The 22,449-nt window shown below is 43.6% G+C and overlaps 1 protein-coding gene across 6 annotated transcripts in view; it reads right to left on the bottom strand.

The window, feature by feature from the left end:
* RARB (retinoic acid receptor beta) overlaps window positions 1-22,449 on the bottom strand; it is a 331,576-nt gene that overhangs the window by 194,702 nt on the left and 114,425 nt on the right. For 5 of the 6 annotated variants that reach the window (XM_080579143.1, XM_080579145.1, XM_080579144.1 and 2 more), the window contains one exon: window positions 761-1,255. In XM_080579143.1, the coding sequence (XP_080435269.1) occupies window positions 761-938 (178 nt within the window). In that variant the 5' untranslated portion in view covers window positions 939-1,255. Of the gene's footprint in view, window positions 1-760; window positions 1,256-14,538; window positions 14,601-22,449 lie in introns of those variants that run through there. The other variant, XM_080579148.1, reaches the window with a different exon arrangement.

The raw sequence follows: 22,449 nt of genomic DNA, 5'->3' as shown, positions 1-22,449 counted from the left end.
AAAGCTGTATACACTCTGGTTTTCCTCACGCGAGTCATACATTTCTGGAGATATTCGCGGTGGATGTCGTCTATGAGTCTATGACTACTTACAGAGTTTATATACTTGGTATGACTTTGGAGCCAATTAAGCATATATAAAACTAAGTCCATGCAAGAAATGAGTGTTCAAAGTGATGAAAACCAACATGCCCAGCTGATACACTCAGTAGTGCTGAAAATGTGAGATGGCTGCATGTGAAATGCAACCACAAACTCAAGTTCTGCAGCCATGGGCAGCTGCTAGCTGTCCACTGGGCTGCCACAGAACTGAGCTCTTCAGCAGCTACCCAGGAAGAAAGCAGTTACTAACTAAACAAAACAAAAGCAGTAGTAATTATAGTGCAACTTAAGGGAATTCTGTACTGAGGAATCATTACTGTTAATAAAAAACACAATGGCTAATTTTGTGAAGTTTCTTTAAACACAGCGTGAGCTTCTGCAGATAACACAGCAATGCAGGATATGGCAAAATCCACAGCAGGTTTTATCACCCTTGGTTTCCACAGCTTTGGTATGTCATACAGTTGCATGTTTATTTTCACAAAAACAGGATTAAGTGAAAATGGTATTTTCAAAACAAATGCACGCTCTTTGCCCAAGTAAAATAAATCACAGATGGGCAACTGCAATTACTCTTAGACCAATTTCAGAACGAACAAGATCAGCCTTCGCTAAAGGAAAACAAAGGTTAATAAAAGCTATTAATAGCAAGCACTTACTTGCAGGTGATGGGGTGCTGCATCCGCTAGTTGGTGGGTGGCTCTGGAGTCCATGAAGGGAAGGCAGCGACAGTCCACCGATGACCGGAGGGAAAAGTAAGGGGTATGGCGCTGCTGGGTAGTGAGTCATATGTCCATTCACTGCTGGTACCGGACATGTGCGGCTGCTGGTTGTCATGTTAGTACCTCACAGCGCGTAAATATTATGTTGCATCACTCCAGGCCAGCAAACAGATACTTGAACTTGTGAACGGAGAGGGCTGCCAAGCCTGCAGGTATGGCTTGAGCCGGACGGCGTGACGATGAAAAGGTAACTCACTAGATCAGGCCCGTCCTGAATTTCATTGCTGCTTCCTACTGCTCTTACTGCCAGGACATCCTTGCTCTGAAGACTGTGCACAGGAAGTCTTCTTACGCTGAGTCCACAGTTTGGTTGCTAATGCAAATGTTTTTCTGGGTACACAGTTGCTCTCTACAGATGCATACTGATACAGCCTGTGAGAAAAGAAAACAATCTATTGATTATAATCTGTATTTTATTTGATTTTATATGTTTACATATACATTCACAGAAAACTCTTCTACCCCCCTCCCCTGCTTCTTTTGTTAAGTGATTACCTATTTACTAATGTCCTACAAGATCATCTTGATGGTTACTGGGGGGTAAAATTCTCATTATACTGAAGCTAATAGCAGAACACCCATCCTTGCCCAATGTTTTACATCAGAAGCAATTTCTGGTCAGATGCAATCTTGTTTTGGAAACTGTCAGTTTTAAAGCTTATGCATCAATAAATACCTGAAATATTGATATTGGAGGAGAAAAAAACAACTTCTAAAAAAATTTCCCAGGTATGTGAAAGCTTTCAGCTTTCCTGTAAAAGTTACAAAGCTGATTACACCGAGGAAGCTCTGTGCTCTGCTTCAATGTCATGTCTCAGTTGTGACATTAGGAACTGCTTCTGAAGGTGATTTGGTATTAGGTTGTTAAAATACTAATTGGTTTACCAATGATTGATCTTGCAAAGGTTAGTTAGTTTATCTTATTATCACTTCAGAGATCTCACTGGTCATTCACTCTGTTTAGCGGTGGATAGACTGCCTCTATCACCAAATAAATAAATAAAATTGATTCTCCAGCCATGTCCCCTTTTCTCTTCTTAATGCTTTTCACGGCCCCTCCGTCGCCTCACTTCCCCATCCCTCCTGTCAAAGGTTCTGTCCTCTACTTCTGCCAAAGACTGAATCAAGTGTTCAAAAGCCACATCACCTAACCAGTGGTGGTGGGCCATGAAGCTGTTTATACCATGCTCCCATTTACTTCAGTGCTTTACTTCTAAAAGTTATGTTTACAAGGCAAAATTAATAACCCTGTGTTTCACACTCCTCTTTTCCCACAAATTAGGGTACTAGGGAAAACACACAATTTCAGGAAGTTGGTTAACTGCCTCTCACTCAAGATAACCATGCAAAAAACTGCCAGAACATCTACCGGTGCAAGTTCTAGCTGCTGGCTTTTTTTTTTTTTTTTTTTCATTTCTGTTCTTCCAGATTGTGCTCTGGAAGAAAAGGAAAAAACATGTGTTATCTCATAAACAGAGTGAGCGAGTGACCTGCCAGCAATACACCGCTCCCGTGCATTGCTCCTCTTGCGCTCATGAGCACCATCTTCAAAGTCATCCTGAACTACAATACCTTCCTGGGGCTTCATCCGAATGGCTGGACCCTACTGAGGGGTCCTCAATTTCTCCGTCACTCGAGTGAGAGCCTCAAGCTGAGAACAGGGCACTCGAGCTATTTCAAACAGCAAAATTTGCTCCACCACAGCTGTTTAGTTTTTCACACAGCAAATAGCTGGTCTTTTCAGAAACAATCAGTCCTGATGGTGGCCTGAGAGCTACTGGAAACTCTGCAACCACTCTGTATTGCAACCACTGCTCCTTGACTTCTTTGTGCAATGCTCCAGTCGAAAGTCAGCAAGTGTTGCTTTTGGCTCGTGAGCATTACCCTACGTCATGGCAGGAGTCACCAGGTTCTCCCAACACGCACTGCTGGGGGAATACATCAGAAGCCACACAGCGAAGCTTTACTACCGAAAACCGAGGCAGTCTGGAGCTGCCGAAAGGCTGCTTTCTGAGAGAACGTGTTACATCCTTACATCTGCTACGGTGAGTGAACAGGAGCAAAATCCAACTCTTAAATGGTATTTTATTCATGGTTCTTAGAAGTTATAGGCTAAAACAAACGGCAAGATGACTTTGGAGTGTGAAAGTAAAGGCACAAAAGTGAAATGACTCGTCAAGGTCACAAAGCAAAGGCAATTCCAGAGGAGGGGAACTGCGGCAACAGCGCTTACTATCCCTGCTGCTACTCAGCCTACCAGTTGTCAGTACGAATTCAAATGAGCAAGTTTAAAAAAAAAAAAAAGAAGAAAAAACATGGATGCATATGTTTGCCTGTCACAGAAGAGCGGAGTGTTTCTGCTCTGTGAGGAATACCAGCAAAGGTTACCAGCTGTGCATGTTTTCAGACAGCAATTTGTGCTGAGTACAGCCTGCTTGGGGATAACAGCAATGTAGCTGTAAGTATTTGATAACTGCGTAAATTATGCACAAAATACCTTTAATGTTAACGGAGAGAGACGTACGCAGAGATGAGACGTGATGGTGTACACCGAGTCACCGCACAGCTCCCAGGGAGGAGCGAGAGGCTGCGTGCCACCCCGGTCTCAAGGAGCAACGCGCCTGGAGGTGGCTGAAATCAGACCTGCTGGGGAAGCCTCCACAGCCAAAACACAGCGACCTCCTAATAACACAAACGGGGCAGGTCACCACAGGTAGCTTTCTGTTTCACCTAGCTAAAGCTCTATGGAACTTCAGAGACAGGGAAAGCAAAGTATCAAAGTAACATGCAAAGAACGGATGTTTTCTAACAGCTGGCAAAAATATGACACTTCCACATATTTGCAAAAACACGGAGGGGGGAAGGATGCAGATCAAAGCCAGCCCCAAAGTCTAGGCGCTAAATTAATCACAGATCAATGTCACCTATTTTTAAATTATGTAGGCCTTCAGAACTAAAATTCGTTCTACAAAACTATCTACTACTCCCAATTATGTCTCCATTAGCCACAAGAATGCAGAGCTCAGCATAAATTACCCAAACGCATCCGACGCTGCGGTTCGGGGAATTCTGATGTTTAAGTACTCAGCATGCGCAACAGAAGCAGCTCCTCCAGGACAGGGAGGAACAAGGGCACTCAGGAAACTATCCTGTCACTTCCTCACAGCTGGAGGAACATATTCTGGGATGTACCTGGTGATCAAAAAATGCAGCAGTATTATAGCTCCTATACGCAAGTCCATATGAATATGTAATGGCATCAAACTAGAATATAATCACATAGCTCTGCAGATAGGCGTGCAGGACACAAACCCTCAGACCTTGTTCCTTTGCTTTCCTCTCACAATAAAGACAGAAAGTGAATACAATGTAAAAGGTATAATACAATACATATATAATATATATACAATATATTAATATATAATAATATATATTAATATATTATTATTATTATATATAATACAATATAAAAGGTATACGCTCAAAACAGCGTATCGTTCGACTCTGAATAGTGCTCCTCAGAGGCAGCAGGATGTTACAAACGTTCATGTGGCCAAACACCTACAAGATGGCCAAAGTGGAAACCACAGACAGACAGACAGAAGCCTATGTTCTAGTAATGCACCTCATCCAAAGGAGCAGATGGGATTTGAAGTCACTGGCTCTGCTAACAGAGGTGACAGACCGATCATCTCCAGCGCTGCACAGCAGAGGACACCGGAAACTAGAAATTGCTAAAACACAGGAAACCCACAGAGCAGCTGCACCCACCTGTGCCAGTTCCGTGACACAGAAGAAAACTCTGACGAACCTAAGGCAAGGCTTTGTTCGTGTCCCTGGATTCATACGCTCGCTCCTCTTGGCTTGCTGGTGAAGATCCTAGCATTTGACACCAGCCATCCTCACGGACTGCAGACAGTTTCAGGGTGAAAACATCTCTTTTCCTCAGCTAAACCTGTGCCACAGCGCAGAACACTGTAAGACACCGGATGAGTGGCAGCTTTAATACCTGCCCTTGCTGTCCCTTGCCATGGTCCCTTGAACACCCCACAGCTGAAGGAACGTGTCCTCTCTGGACCGTGTGACGCTTGCCCAGAAGCAATCCTGTTCTTCCCATGCCACACAGACCTTGAATGTGATCTTTCCTGGCTTACACCTGGATTCCCTTGAGGAGGCAGCAAACAAGCTTGCTCTCAACAGGACAGTAGGAGCCGGCTACTATTGTTGATGAGACACCCTCAATTTAAATAAGGAACAAGACAAACTGACAGCAAGGTCACCTCGGCGGCAGCCGAACACCCATTCCCACAAGGTAACAGCATGGATTTCTGCCCCATGCATACCCGGCAAGATTTTTAGAAAATGGCTGTCGCCGCAGGGTCTGGAAGATCTACCCAGTACATCCTCTACCTCAGAGGATTTACCCAGTACATAAAAAAAAAATCCTCTTCCACCAAGCCTTGTGCTAAGTGACTGCTCGTGAGTACAAGCGTTACACACTCAGGCCCCCTGCATGAACAGCACGTGGAAAAGGATCACACGGAAAAGTTTCTCTGAAGGCAAACCAAAAGATGATCGCGTTGTACACCATGCCGCACTGAACAGCCGCCAATGACTCTTCTTTGACAGAACATATGCCTCCTTTTGGGTTTTTACAGGCCTTTTATTGACTTGACTTCAGTGATAAAGCAGATGGCCACAGGGGAAGGAGGCTACAGTAGCTCCAGTGCAGAACAGACAGCAGATTTATCAGCTACAGTTAATGCAGCAGGTGTACCTGTCTCTTCCACATTTCTTCTCGGTGTTTGTGAAGCTGAGCGGTTTAAAACCACAAATTTTCATATATAAGCTCCAAATTCTACTGGAGATACAGTGGCCCAACTTTTATTTTCCTCTTAATTTCACATGCACTTTGCACAAGCTTTACTAGAGCAAAGAGTTCTGCTTTCTACACATCTGTCAGTTCTCCTAAAATATATCAAATGAATCAATCCCCATTCATTATATCGTCATCTAGCTTCCATTTGGTAACAATATTCGGTGTTGTTATTCTAACATACTTCATTGTTCCAAACTTTGCACTTACAAGAGACTTTAATTCATGAAGTCCTTTCCCTGTTACAGGTGACGTTGATGCTATCAGCAGCTGGACAGACAAGAGGCCAAGCCAGGGGGCTTGGTGACGGCCACGTGCCACTCGGAAGGTCACACTCTGTCCTTCATCTGCCAACACCAGCCCATCTCCATGTCCGTCTTCCACCAGCCTCATTGCCCACAGCAGGGAATTAAGCTGTATTACAAGTGAAGCGGGATTTTTGCATTTTTTCCCCCTTTCCTTCCGAATGGGGTCAGTTGAATTCTGCCCTACCTGCAGCAACATTGAAAATCTGCAGTCATTTTGAGCACCCAGCAGCCCTTAAGCTAAATCCACCACCCCGACACCCTCCTAACAGAGGGAACCAGCACTGCTCCTCCCTTACAGCTGCGGGACGAAGGCACAAATACAGGGGGACACATCCTGGACACTCGGATGTGCTATGCACGGAGCCTGCGTGCTGCAGGCAGCCCAGCCAGCCGCAGCATGGAGCTCAGCACCGGGCAATTTGCTGCTCTACGCCCGGCCGTCTGTGGCATAGATGTCCCTGAAGTTTCCAGGGTCACGGAGGAAGTCTGTAAGGTCACTTCCCATTTTCTTGCCAACGCCAAAATCCACCCCCCTCTTAAATCTTCGGCGAAGTCCTAAAACAGGAACCACGGGCTGTGAGGGCAGGCTGGCCAGTACGCAGGGAGAGGCGAGCTGCTCCTCTCCCAGCAGCAAAAACAACTCCAGAGGAACTTCGCCTGAAAAAACCCTCAGTGATATTTCGCATCTTTTCCCAAGAGGCAGAGTTGACCAAGTCCTTATTTATTCCGCAGTTTTGAGACGTATCCTAGCGGTGTTTTCAAAACAAGTCAGGAACTAACAGCTCCAAGAGCCCTTACTGTATTTAAGGCACGGTTTGTAGTTTGTACTGAAATCCCCGATTGTGCACATGCTTCCTATTATGCTAGCCGATGGCGTTGCAGCAAGTAGTGAATAATTCAGCAGATTTAGCAAGAGCCGAGTGTAAATCAGTCAGATACAGTAAGACGACCAACTATTAAAAAACGTGTGGAAACTTCCCTCGGCAAAGCAGCGCGGTGTTTGCCACAGGTCGCCGCCAGCCGCGCGATGCTGCGTTTTGCCTTCTTGGCTCTCCAAAGAGATTTAATTAAACAATAAACTAGTTCCAGTGGCAGAAGTAAGAAAGCCTTTGGAGTGTTATGTTTCCTTTATTAGCATAGTGATGTGAAACTAAACAGAAAAAGCAATCTAATAACAAACATTCCTTTGAGAACTGCTCCGGGAGCAAAAGGACATCCACTTATTGTTCAGCCCGTCCCATTGGTCCATATACGGCCATAAAGGTACAATAGGAGGAAACAGGAAACAGACTGGCACATCTGCATTATCTTATTAGGGGCTAATGGATATCTGAGAGGAACATGCATCTGATTCTGAATAGTCTGTACCAATCTCCGAAGCAATTACTCTTAATTAGTGGATTCTGTTTATAGATGGAACTTAGTGTACCCTTCTGTATCAAAGAGATGCAGGCATCTGGAGAGAGATATGGTTTTCTTAAAGGGAAAGCACTGCGGCACGGCGCGAGGGGGGCTCGGGGGGTTGTTTTGTTTGGGTTTTGGCAAATAAAAGCGCTCTGAGGCATAACATATTCTACTGTATTATTAATCAAAAGAGCATGCCAGTTTAAAAAAAAAAAAAAAGACCATACTGTTAATCTCAAACTCTGAAAGTAAACACAGAAAGCTAATACTTGCTTATGAATTATACGACAAAAACCACTTTGATGATAAGCAAATAAACAACCGAGCCCTAAAATTTTCGACCGATGGCCAAAAAGTTTAAAATAGCAGCTTAAGTCAGAAGAACAACATCTGCATTTTGTATCTGCCAAGTCTGCAGCCAAAAAAAGTAAACCACTCTATATGACCAGATGCATGAATAAAAAAGAAAACGCATGAAACACAACTTCAAAGTCAGTGCACTGAGCAGCAGAGCTGCGGCTCCTACAGCCCCAGTTGTCAGATATTTCCAGCTATAGGTGCAAGACCTATGGGGGAGGGAAGATAAATTTTAGCAAAAGGAGAACGCTATTATTAGGACACTTTTCCTGCATCTTGGTATGTAAGAGAGCTGTCTGCTGGGCAACTGCGAATTCCTTTTTGTCATAAAACTGACACTTGCAAAATGGGTTTCTGCTTTATTTGTTTTTTCCTGACTGCGATTGTAAGGAGACAAATAACATAATTAATGCAATTGTTGTTTATTTGAAAATCCTATGGGGGAAGTATAAGAAGGGGAAAAAAAAAAAAAGCTGCTTTTTCCCTAAGCAGCTCTGCTTCGTATTGCCTGCACTGCAGACACACACTGATGTAAACCCTGAAAAAAGGGAATCTAAATCTGAAAGGGGGGAAAAAAGTAAGAGACACAATGACACCCATTTATTTACACACTGCACAACAGTACCCTGCTGTGCCAGCTATTGATTTTAGTGGAACTGAGAGTCCATGTTGGAGAGCAGCAGCTGTGAGTGCATAGCCTGAATCCTCATATGGGAACAATACTCTATAAGCAGGATAACCTATTTCAGCCAACCTTCATGTATAACACACAGCAGTAAAAACACACACAGCTTACATTTTGAAATCTGGAAGGCGCTGTGGTTATTTTTTCACAAAGGTCCGGGGGAATTATTAATTTATTTGTGCTAGCACAATGCTAGCATAATGAAGAGATGTGAAGGATTGAAAATCCAGGCTTCTCATGTCTGGTATTCTACAGAGATGTTAATTCTCTTCTATACTAACCATATTTAAGACCCACCCACTGCATCATGCAATTTCTCATTTTCTCCTGTTGTTTGCTGTTTTAAAGGGTTGTTTGTATCCGAGGGTGGTGGTTTTTTTCCAGAGCTATCTGCATTCCATGTTTCTTTCATTACTCAGCAGTTGCCAAAACTATACTGAGAAGTAAAGATAAATGGTTAGGTCAGGTGGTGGGGTTAACAATTTACTGTGTGTACTGCCCTGAGAGCCAGATATAGTAGAATTGGCTCATGTTTATGTACAGGATGAGAAGTTGATTTCCTGTGCAGTGACTTTCAATCACCTCTATAAGGGACTCTCTTGCAGTGTTCCTCTGAGAATTCAAGGAGCTTTGAATACATTTTGTGCTGGCATATAGGATACTCTGCTTTGTAACTAAATGCTTTCCTTACTTATTCTGCCACGTTCAAAAATCCCAATGGATTGTCAAGAGGAGTTCTCTTTTATTCATGGAAACCAAAAGGAGGGTAACCGAGCTTCCTGCTCCCTTAATTAAAGTGAGCTTCTATACTGATTTCCCTCCTCAACGTTAAAAGTTATTTCTCAGCATTTAGAAATGCTCATTCAGTGCAATCAAAACTTCTGGTTTTGCACTGTCATCTCTGTTAGTCCTGATTATGGTTTTTAAGGACGTAAAATGGTAATTTCATATTGAGAATATGCTAAGTAGGAGTCTACCCATGGGCTACAGTGGTTTAGGAGGCTGAAGACTTTCCAGACCAAACCTTTTTTTTGTTTTTTTTGTTTTTTTTTCCTCCAGGCTGAACCACACTGACCTGTTTCTGTTCATTCCCGAACCTGAAGGGAAAACAAAACAAAGCAAAAACAAAACAAAACAAAAATACAAACACATCACTTCTTTCAAACTCATATTCAGATGTTCCACAGTTTAAGCAGCACAGCTTAAGCTGGTCATTCATGTCACATGTAACTGGGAAGTCCAATATGAAACATTTACCCACCAAGGTGCTGTGCCTACTGCTTTAGCCTTGTTCTTTGAACACACTTCTCCAGCAGGTTTCCTCTGTTTCTGCACAGTTTCTCCCTAAAGTTCCAAAAAACCTAGACTGGACTTTCTGACCAAAATCATCCTTTACTATCCCATCTGGCCAACCAGGTTGTTCGGTTGTTTTGATCCTACTTGGTTCTACGCAAGGTGACAATCAATGAAGAAGAAAATTATCATTAGTGGGACCTACTACACCCTTGGACTTTCCTTTATCAGTCAGTCAAGGCAAAGAAAAAGAACCACTGGTGAGAAAGGTGAGCTGCAACCAGTGCCAGACTGCTAAGATACAGGGGGAATCTATATGCCAGCTTAAACCAACAGCACACTTGACTACCTATAGAAGAAAGGTCTCTCAGCTCCGAATAGGACACATTTCCTCTCCATAAACAGGGTCTTCCACTGAAGGTCTTCCCCTTAACACGCATCTCTGGCTACAAGGCACCTCAAGATGGCAACACATTGATTCCCAGTCCAAGCAAGGTTTTGTAAGAAGGGCTCTCGGAAAGAGATGGGAGACGAGGGGAAGACAGACCGAGTAAGCAACAAATGAGGAATACTGAATAAACAAGGAAAAAACCATCCTGATAACTATGTTCAGTAATGTCATCCAATATTATGGGACACAGATGTTTACAAGTATGTCAGTCTCCTCCCAGATGGTGTCAGAGCCAGGAGGATGCGGGGAACGTCTCTGGAGACTCCCAATCACGCTTTCACAATGCCCATCCTGAACTTACAAGCTGATGGGAAACATGTCACAACGACCACTGGCAGAAACAGCACTTACCATCACTGCAACTGCTAAAAAGGCCTTACACTGACTGTTTACAACCTTTAAGAGGCCTCTGAGATCAGTAAGAGGGGTCAAGTGATGTTATTGTTTTGGTGACAGAATGAAGATCCCTCGTAAATGATGGTGGCCTGGGAATCATTAGAAGAATGGAGTACTTCATCTGCTTAGAAGCTAAAGAGGAAAGCAACTTTGGCGGGCAGCTCCTTGACAGAGAAGTACATCTCTTTGGAAGGCCAATGCTCTGTGGTCATGATGACCACTGCAGGTGAACCACTGAAACAGGACAGCCAGATACTTCACTACAGAAGGGCGCAAAGGCAGGCGAGGCTGTGGGTGACATACTGGTGACAGTAAGTGGGGGCTGCTCTGCGAGTGGCAGATGCTAAAAACAGCGGTGTTGATGGTATTATGCTGTGCTTTATCCACACATTACGTAAGTGATGTAAAGTCACTGTAGGTTAATATTGGTAAGGATCAGGGCAATTTAGGTTTCTGACATCTGCTGTTAGTTGTTGTTGGGTAAGTCTTCGCTAGAGAAGTCTGACCCAGCACAGAAACAAAGTCTATTCTGTCTGTTCACCCTGAGAAAAATATCTTCCCAAGTCCTGAGATGTCCTGGTCTTAGCACCATCACGAGAAAGCAGAACTGCACACCATCTCTCTTCCTGACATCAGCTGAGTAGTCGTCTTCTGCATGGACCCGTACAGGGTATCTTTAGTGGCACAGAGAATGGAAGCCAGTGGCCAAATGTAGCCAGTCTGCATGTCTAGCCACAACTGAAATTTGTGCTATTAGACTTCCTAATAGCCAGTTTAAGGAAGCAGCTCTGGAACTTTGCTCGGCTTTGATCAATAGCTGGGCAACTAGTAAATACAACACTCTTTGAGCACGTGGCCCTCACTACGGCACATATACTGCCTGGGGATGCACCGACGAAGGGTTCGTGCAGTAGGTGATCTTCCCGCATGGCAGAAAGAAAGACTTCAGCATAGCCACCAAGATAAAGAAGGGAGTAAAACACTAATTTGGCAAATGTACTGCAGCAGAGGGCTCTGTTTCCATTCAGCACACTTCACGTTATATGCCGTGTAAGGAAGGATCCTGCAAGGGTCCCCCATATGCACAGCACAAAATTTTGCTACCTCGAGCAATTTAATCTATTGTTACAAAAAGTATGTGGATTTACTCTGAGAAACCTGAAGGAAGATTATATTAGGAATTTGCCCAAATTAGGAGCTAGGCCTCTCAATCCCCCCAGCAGAGTTAGGAGGCAAAACACTATATTCAGGAGGAAGGTTCAATCTGTTGGCAGATGATTTTTTTTTGCACTAGAAAGCTGGAATTTCTACCTCCTCAGAGCCAGAGGAGTTCAGATCCTTGCTACACCCCTTTGTCAAGTGAGGATGGTAATCCAAATGGAACAAGGGAAAAACAGGGGATTACTGGTTCAAGCACTGGTTGCGAACTTCATCTGTTGGACTAGAAGTGCATCTATCATCTTAGTATCACACGGTGCGGACACCGTGCTAACACAAAACAACCTCACACACATAATTTATCGTCTTTTGTTATATATGGCAAGCCTAACAATATATGCCTGCTGAAAGGTCCTGTAATTCCTCTGAGTTATTAGAGTCTTCAGTCCTGCTTTACCCAGAAAACGACATTTCTGCTGTCTGCTTCAAGCTCCTGAACCCTCACTTACTACATATGGCAAATTCCAATATAGTCCCAGTAAGACTCCCCCAGGGTCAGCAGAATATGCCAGAGGGCTGGTGGAGATTATGAACATTTATTTTAAAGCCTCTGTTCTCTGTAGCTCCCTGTCACAGGAACAATAGGGTAGCAAAGTTAGGAACAAGCACAGCCATTAACTAGGAGGGGACCAAGCCACAGACTGGATTGCAGGGCAAAAATAGCATTTTTATTGTCAATATTTTGCTTAACGGGGAGCCAATAAGGCAATTGCAAAATGCTAATAATACACCGAGATAACACGACGTGTAAACACCTTTGGAGTTGTAATCTGAATCACTTGAAAATGCTGCAAAACCTTATCAGTCAGGTCATAAAGACAGGGGTGCAATAATCAATCACAGTAGCCACAAAACCAGCACATCTCTTCCACACCCTAACACGTTCAGAAGACCTGTGTCCTACAGCTGTTCTGAGGGGTGCTGGACATTATCCGGATAACATTACCAGGAAGACCTAAGTGAACTATGACCGTACATTTCACTTTCACAAGGAACCTGACGGGAGCCTAAGCACCAACAAAACTCAGGCAGACTTAGGTCATGCATGCCTCTGCCGGCCTGCAAAGCAGGACTTCGGATACAATACCAAGGTTTTCTCGCAGAATAAGCAAGCGTGTGAATTAATACACAGTAATTGCTCCCATTGAGCCCCCTTCTGAAAGCATCTTTCCACTGATAAATGCAAGACAGCTTTCCCCACTTCCACAAGTAAACTAGCCCAAATTTTGTCACATTTACTGCAGAGGAAAAAGCCACATGCACACTCTTAGGAAAGGAGAAAGGCAACGTGCCACCACATGAAATTTGGATCTGCCCAAACCTACTGTCATTTTAAAGCCATTTAGCCATAACCAGTTTAACCTCAACCCGGATCAAACTCTCAACAGGGCAGCATTTGCCCGCTGAACACACTTTGATCATTATTTAGCCAGTGAAGCCGCAAGATTAATGCATTAAAATGATTAATTTTGAAAGCATTCAAGAAAGTAAGCGAGCAACTTCTTAATTACGCCATGAGATATCACAGCTGAAACAAGGCATAGGCCCAAATTTCACTACATTTCTTAACCACCAAAAGATAACTTGGATTTTAGGTCTGAAGGACAGAAGCGGACCTGACCCTGCCAGTCCCCACTCCCAGCTTGCTTCCCTAGGGGCCAGCAGGCGGCCAGGTTTCTCACCTCAGGTTTAAGGGAACATAAATTCTGGCCCTTACTCTCTCCCTGAACAGAGTTGCTGGTCCTCACCAGTAGGTCTAGGCAGGAGGAAATATATCTCCCAGAACAACCGAACATGAAATGGGGGCTATTTCTCCTATGAGCCAGTTGAGTGGTGCCCCACTGTATGAGCTCCAAGGATTCTTACAGCCATGTCACCGTGGGACCCAGCTACAGTCCAAAAGGCCCCACCACAGCAGGCACTGTGCAGAACATAACTACTGCTGTCAAGGAATGGCAATGGAAACGTCAATGTGGATGGAATCTCTCTGCTGCTGAGACGGACCACAGCTCTAGCAGTTCGCCTGGGAATTATAAAGCATCTGCGCCTCAGCTCAGTAAAATGGGGAAATGGCTGGGCTGTCTTCCCCACTTCTGCTGTGTTCAGGTTGGAAAACCAGGTGATCCTCCTGAAAAGGAGGTAGAGAACATCCTCCCTCCAGCTGGGATGAATGAAGGCAGCTGTGTGAAGGTAAGCAGTGGCACCCAGAGAACTGGGAAGCAGTTAGCAAATAAGAGCAGTTTTATACTGCTAGTCAGTGAGATAGTCCCCATGGAGATCCAGCTTCTGCTGAAAGCACCAAGCGAGCCTGACAAGTTTAAATCATTCAGTCCTTTGCATTCTACGTTAAGGGATTTGCTCCATAAATTCATTGGGAATAAAATGGCGTGGAGTCGCACACCTTGAATTGCTGTCAGAGTTAAACTCTATCGCTGATAGCATCACCTCTGCTGCAGCAGCCCATCCCTCCCCTATACGCTTACCCCGCTGTGAGGTCTGAGCCTGCCTCTGTTGTACAATGCTGACTTTTACCCCCGTGCAGACCTCAGGCTGCTCTCCCCACCCAGAGCCAGCCACCAGGACAGGCACGCTTTCCATACCACCTTTGCAACCTGCCTGGTCTTCATCCTCCTCCACTGCAGCAGCTTTCTGCCAGAACGACCTTACCAAGGCTCTCCTGGGAAGACTTTCAGGACAGCAGCACTTCACAAGTCCGGATCTAGCAGCCCAATGCGCTGCAAAGGACACAGAAGAGTCTGAGGAGCTGGACGCCAGGAAGCCTAGCTGGGTGCCCAAGGCTGATAAGGCAATCAGATAACCACGCAAATACCAGTGGCCAGGCAGAGCCTATCTTTGCACTGGGAAGGTCAAAGCAGACACATCCCAACGGGGAGCACTCTCCTAACAGCACCTGAGGTTTCTACAACAGCCGCATACACTGAGTAAGCAAATAAATTACTCCATAACCACAGCAAAAAAGTCTTTGCAAGTAAGACAAAGCCCTTCAAAATCCTCTTGCGGCTTTTGTGATTGTAACAAATCACTAAGCACTGTTGTCCAGCCAGAAATGATGGCTGAAGGTAGATGTTGGTACAAGCACACCCCTCAGTACGTCCACTACTACGCTGACTGCATCCTCTTCCCAGCTAGCATCGTCTGTGCCACCTGCGTCTCAGTTGTCCATTATATCTGGTCTCGCAGAATACCATTTGTAAAAGTAAATCAGAAGCAAGCAGAAAAAAAAAAATTAAGTGTCCTCAAAATGATGCATAAGCAATGGAATGCAATAAAGAGGCCAACTAATGGAAATAATCTCTCCAGGTAAGTGAGGTCTGTAAGGGCTGCCCATTCCCTTTATATAACCTGTGGTTCTTGAAGATATTTTGCCCATACGGATCCAACCATGAAGTTTTCTGTTTTCCAACTTGGAGTCCATGACTGTGGGCATTGCTAACCAGCAAAAACAAGGGTTGCTCTGCACAACGTACCCAAGTTTATGAGGGAGAAGGGAAGGGAGCAGAAGTGCGAGGAAGAACGAGAAGTACTGGATACAGTCCCTGTTGTTTAATTTGATGACCGATACGAAGACTCTCCCTTCATCAATGTGCTATCATGAACGTGCTCATGTGCTATCAAAGATTCACAGTGACAACAGTCTAGTTAAAATAATTACTTAAAATGAAAAGCAACTGAATTGTCTGGAATACTAAGAAATTCAAGGAGGTATTACAAGCAACATACCTGACTGAATGACACATGAAAGGAACGTTCCAAGAAAAATGATGTAGAGCTCTAATATAGCAAGAGATAGAAGAGAGACTGAGAAGTTTGAGAAACAGCACCCTCTAAATCATTCCTTTGTAGGAATTTCCACATTTATGAAGTGGGCTAGGTCTCACATTCACGTAACCACCCTGACCCTTTTTTTGCCAAAGACATGTGCTTTAACTTTTAACATATATTAACCAAAAGAAGAGAGATGTTCCTAAAATAATAATTGGAGGCTATGTGCTAAAGAAAACCGTAGGATCTCCTCCTTTTAACACATTTTATGGCTACAGCAATATGGCTACGATACCATGTGTGAGCTAAGCCAATTTCTTTTTCTGCATGTGTTTGCACAGTAATAATGGGCCTTAAAAGTACTGTCTTTATTACCAGAGCATAAGGGTTTTGCAACAAAGAAATATTTATTTTCTGTACAAAGAGGAAGTAAAAAATACAGCCTCTTAATGTCAGATCTAAGCATCAAAGACCAAATGGCCTAAAAGTAGAATAACAAGAAAATTTGAGAAACGCTACAGTGAGAGCTTAAATTCCAGTCTAGCATTTGATTTAGTGATAATCCTCCAAAAACAGTTCTGCATCTGATAAACACAGGTTCAGGATTCAGTTGTTGACACATGGTAAGGAAATGAAACACATTCTCCCTATATGAAGTTCACATTTTTCTGGGTGAAACAAAGAACACTTGTAATCCTGTGTCTCTAATGTACCTCTTAAAGCAGTAAAGAGAACTGAAAGTTATCTACATGAAGCAAGATTGTCTGACGTGCTAAAAAAGATCTGAATTAAAGAGCTTGACTGCCTCATCCACTGCTAAGCCTTAGAAAAATAAGGAAATCCAATTTAGGATTTACACAGCAACTCCAAGCACACAATTCCTTGACATTACAACTCCACTTGACATACCTCACTGCAAAGGTAGGCTACCTGCCGAACCTCTTCGGGTCAAGCAAAACAGAAAACCCTCTATTAGAAATGCATGAAGGTAGAAAGTTGGGTTCACTCAAACACAGCCAACACCAAACAACAGCAACATACCTCCCTTTAAGAAATTCTCTCCACTTTTAAAGAAACAACAGAACTGCTGGAAGGTCTGGCAAGTGGTGAAGAAGGTGCCCAGTGAGCACCCGTGTGAAGAGAACTCTTCATCATTCAGTCTTGCACCACCCCACCAAGACTATTAGAATGACATGCTTTGAACAATCGAGGGACAAAGTAATTACGTTACTCAGTGGTCCTGAATATTACTGAATAGCAAAACCCTTAAACAGGAAACTAAATTTTATAATTTAAAACATGCATGAGCATAAAAGGGGAAAAAATAATCAAGGATAGCCTTTTTCAAAACAACATGCAAAATTACATAGCAACAGCATAAAAGCTTCTGGACAACTTCCTTTCCTTAGCCTCCAATGGAGGGTTTATTCCAGAGAGACAACCCTCAGCAGACAAAGCCCACTTGTAAACATAGGAACACAGGAATTGCTGTACTAGGTCAGATTAATAGTCCATTTAGTTCAGTAACCTCTCATTTGACAGCAGCCAGCATCAGATACTTCGGGGAAAGGATGAAGAAATCTCTAGGAGAGCAATTACAGAAAAACTTTCCCATAAAACTTCCTTCCAACTCCCATCATCTACTGGATGGCTTATGCCCTGTAAAAAGAGATTTTTTCCCTGGGCTTTTTGTTTGTTTTTGCTAGACCGAATAATATAAATAACACTCAAGCATTGTGGATATCTTCTGTATCTACATTCCATATGTTTTTAATCTTTAAAATTGTTAGCCCTAGCAGAATTCAGAGGCGCTGAGTTTCAACATCACCAACGCACTGCTTAAGATAATATTCCTACTGTGTTTTTAAATAATTCCCATTTCCCCTGGATGATTCTTTGTATCTACAGTATCTAGGGTAGCACAGTAAAAGAGAAGTTTAAGGTATATAGTTCATTTTCTTCAGTTGTCTCTGGTTCTTGGTTTTTCCTCAATGCAGTATGCTGCAGTCACTCTTCAGAAGCAAGAGAGAAGCTTTGAGAAGGCAGAAGTGCCTCCAAATTCCCTCTTCCCTCCCTCTCCCCCAAATGTGTTAGGTTTCCTTCAGGACAAATATTAGTTTCTTCGCCAAATTTACTTGTCTATTTTAACTGCTAGTATACACTTCTTCAAATGTTACCCATCTATTTAACAACTTCCTTAGATTTCAGGGTAAATACTTTTCAGGACAGGAAAAAAAAAAATCAATTCTTGAATAACAAGTCAAGAGTAGCAAGTCATTTCTCTAATTAAGGCATTGACTTTCTTCTGCGATTGCAGTAGAATTATCTGTATGGTCACTTCCATGCTAAAACCCTAGGTAAATATTAGCGAAGCAACAATCGCATCAATTAATAACAGCAACTGACAAGATAAACACTATGAAGAGAATTCCATTAGCTCCCCAGACAAACACGGTGCCAGTTTACAAATGAAGGCACAAGAGGAATAGCACAGACCTAATCTGCCCCAAAACTATCCACATCTGCATGCAAACACTTGTGCTCTGTAAACACCAAGCCATTACCAGCCTGCTGGCCATCCCCTCCTGGTCCACAGGAAGCCGCTAATGGGGCAGCTCCGGGTGGGCAGGCAGCCCGCCCCGTTGTCTGACCCCTGCTTGGCTTCCTGTTCCCTCGTGATTCACCCACGTTGGCTGAAGCCTGTGGGCTGCCTCCATGATTTTGGAGAAAGCTGAGCATTTGCAATTTTTGTTAATTTATTCGCGCATTTTATGTCCATATGTCTTGATTTGCAAGTCAACTCAAGCATGGAAATGAGAAGAGCATGGGCAAGGATTAGGCTAAATTATCTCAGCTTTTGGTAAACTGCCTTTTTTCAAAGCAAAGCATTTGAAAGTCAAAATAGAAATTCCAAATTTCAAAACTTTTCTGAGAACTGTATCAATTCATGTATTTGGATGGTGGCAGTCCTCCAAACATTATTCCTGCAAATAAGACTAGTGTGAGCAAATCATTTTGAAATCAGTTGTGACAGAACATTCGAGGAATTTGAAGAGGATGGTGTGAATATCAGACCTCAAGTTTCCCCAATCTCATTTAATGTTACATTCTTCCATTTGGTTTCATTTATAGAGAGTCAAAATGTATAGCAGAAACTGTAAGAATCTGATCATTGCTTGAGATTTGAGTTGAAGGAGGAATTACATGAACAGAAATAATTGATAAAGAACCTGGAAGCCTTAGAAGTATTCCCCTCTTCTACTGCAATTCCTTCCAAATGAATTCAGCGCAAAGATTACATTGCACAGGCAGACAAGAACTGGAATCAGGTCTATATCCAAGGACCAGCTCTCATTCATATGTGATCTGCCCCGCACCGGTATCAAAGTGGTAACCACAGAGCTGACAGCATCTGACAAAACACTGTGTAAGGAACCCTCAGCCCAGGTCTCCTGGTGCTTCCAGGACTGATGGCTCAGATAAGCATTGGTGACTCTCACCTCTCAGACAGAATGGTGAGGAAAGATCTCAAAGCCCTTGTTAGGCAGGCAGTGTGATCTTGTCTTACGTACTAGGCAAGAAGGAGCAAACTGGATGTGTTCAGGTTTTTACAAGTGTCACCATAATCCTTTTCTTTATTATTCACAGGATTTAGGGGATGTTTATGCCACCTTCAATAGAGTCAAAGCCTCGAAATAGCAGTATAGCTTTCTATTGGCAAAGGAAACGTGAAACAGAAAGTATAAATCAATGCACTACACTGACTCAAAAAGGGACAACCTGTAAGAAGCAAGTTCGAAAATGCCAGAAACACCTTCCACTTCAGAGTAACAGCAAGCCAACTGAAATCTTAAGAGTATGAAAAAATGAAAAGTGTTGTGACAAGTAATCTAAACAAATGTTAAAAGTGAAGCTCGACAAAGATAAAATATCTGCCAAACATCCAAATCTTAAATGAAACTGCCATTTGGCAATGGCCAAGTAAAACAAGATGCAGTCAGGCAGTTTCTGACAGAACAGTAAGCACATTGTTGAGATTTCTTATAGACCTCCTTTCTTCATGAGAGGAAAAAAAAAGGCACATCAGTATGTAGAAAAGTGCCTCTCAATTTCAGTACACACCTCAGACTTTCAGTATTGACCTGCGAGAGAAGGGAAACAGGGTTTTTTTCCTCCTTGGTTTGTGCTGAGCAGAGCGGCGCTGCCCAGGCTGGATTGTTCTGAGGACCAGAGCACCAGGAGATGGGACGAGGTGACAGGGAAAGTGAAATGGGAAGTCGTCAAATGGGCTTTGGGGAAGTTGTAAACTCATCCGAAACTTTGGGAAGATTTCTGTTTTGATTAAAGCCTACTCCATTTCAAAGGCTAATTAGCATTTTAAACAGAGGGCCTCTAAATTAAACATTAACCACCTCATCCTTCTAGCAACTGTGCTGAAATCAGAGCTTACAATGTGAGCAGACATGAGGTCTTCCAATGAACAATAAAGTAACTTTTCCCATAAGTTTTCTTATATTGGAGCAAAATACTTTGTACTTTAAGTACAAAGCCAAAAGCAAAATTAAAGAAAAATACAAAACCAAAACCAACAGCAACAAACAAAACCATGCAGGTTTTCTGAACAGTAACTTTCCAGCAGCTAACAGTAAAAGCAGCATATTCCCCACTACAAGCTTCATTTTAGGATCAAAAGGATAGAGAAATATATACATTAAATTAGCAGAGGGAATACAAAAGCTCATTAATGGAAACCAATACCAAAAACTACACTTTAAATGTTACAGAGCGACAGCGATGTGCGCTTCTATGTTCATGGCAACAGTTCAGGAAGAGTAACTTCTGAAAGTTGTGTATTTACTTTCAACACAGCTTTTAAAGATACTCACCCTTCCATGACTGTTTAACGTGATCTCCTCTATTAATAGCAACTCTTTTACAACAATTAGCATAGAGATATTAAAACAAACAGGCAGTCGCAGAATCACAGCAGCGGCTGACAACCAAACGTAGCTGTGACTGAATAACAACTTCGGCACATCCCTCTGCTCGTAATTTAGGCAGCTCCCAGATTTCCCTTGGCAGAATTAGGTTAATACGGAGTAGGGAAGCCTGGCAGAAACGCTGCAATCGATGGCTGTGGCTGAGCAGGGGTGTGAGCCCCAGCACGATCCATGCTCAGAACAGTGGCCCATGGTCACGGAGAGCAGCCATGTCGGGCCTAGCCCAGCAGGGCGGCGAGGGCCGCTCCTGGGGGTGACCCCAGCCCAGCCTTCAGGCATCAGGCTCCTGCTGACAAAAGGCTCCCGGGATACATTTCCCTCCTCTCCCCACACCCTCAGTTCGCTAAAGAGCCTGACTGGCTTGGAGGAACTTCAAGAAGCGCATCTGTCATTGCTACCACCCTGACACGTGGTAGGACCCACAAGTAATTTGCCGCTGGCGTACGCCTACAGCACATGGTGACACACAGCGCCTGCCCACAGGGCTCAGTGGCCCCGAAGAGCTGGGGACTGCTCTCCCCCAGCAGCAGAGACACGGGCAGACCTCTGAAAACCCACCTGCAGCCATACCATAGGTCCCACGGTAGGCACAGCCAAAAATCTGTCCGGGATAAGGCTCAGCAGATGCGCAACGATCTCATCCAGCTCTACATTACTTCACTGATGCCTGCATCAAGCCCCTCAGGTACATGGAAATACCGCCTGTGAAACCCACCTTCAGGGGGAACATCTCCTGTGGCGGGCTGGCCGCTTGCCTACAGAGAGCACCCCAGGTCCCAGGACTCTGGCAGGGGAGCTAACCAACTCGTCAGTCCCACCTCACCTGCGTGACAGCGCAGAGCTAGCCCACACCACCTGGCTGCAATAAGCACTGCTGTTCGCAGCTGAGAAATAGCACCCAATCCTCCAAGATATATTTGAATGAACTTACATACATCCTCAAAAGACACGCTGTTTTGCAAGAGAGAGTTCACTTCCTCGGATATGAAGAATCCATCATTTCAGCCTCGGCTTAAATCACAGCTATTTGCTCACAAGTGTCCCAAGTGTTCCTTTACAGACTAGTCACAGTTGCATTGCATTTTAATTAATTGTACACATGAGAACTGAATTTTATACAGATCCACTTAAGCAGTTTTCAGCCAGGAACAGCCTTTAGTCAGACTTTAGAAGAAGCCTGGCGTTCTTCTATTATAAATACAGGTCACAACAACTCGAAGAAAGTCTGAATGTTTTATGATTTGTTTACAGGATGGAAATACTTTACATTTCGCTGTGACAAACATGGCTACGGGTTTTAAAAAAAGTATTTATTTTAAAATGTAATTGTTGATTTAATATTTATTTTAAACCTACCAACCAACAAAACTTTATTTGAATCCATTAATTACGCAATTAACATTTAGAGCCCTAATACAGCAACCATCAATGGTTTTATTGCTTTTAAAAGGTGAGTGTGTCTGGAATGCTGTGCTGTGGGGCTGGGGGCAGGAGGGGGGGACGAGGAAGGGATGGCCAGTGCTGACCCACCCGCTCCTGCTGAAACCTCCCTTCTGGTACCAAGCAGCTGGTATGAGCCGGGGCTGTAAACACCAAGTGAAGTAATCCCTACAACTGCAGCCTCCATTATGAGAGTTCATGAAAGGAATCCTAAGAAAAACTGAAATAAAAATTATATACACAATTCTCTACCATAAATTTTCCACACTTAGAGACCAGTTCTTACTGGATGGCTATGCTCCACTTGTACCTAATAGCTTCCAGGATTCGGGGCAGAAAAATCCCAGCTATTGAC

The sequence above is a fragment of the Anser brachyrhynchus genome, assembly GCF_964034855.1.
Source record: "Anser brachyrhynchus genome assembly, chromosome: 2".
Taxonomy (NCBI): domain Eukaryota; kingdom Metazoa; phylum Chordata; class Aves; order Anseriformes; family Anatidae; genus Anser; species Anser brachyrhynchus.
This window is presented reverse-complemented; position numbering and strand designations above follow the sequence as displayed.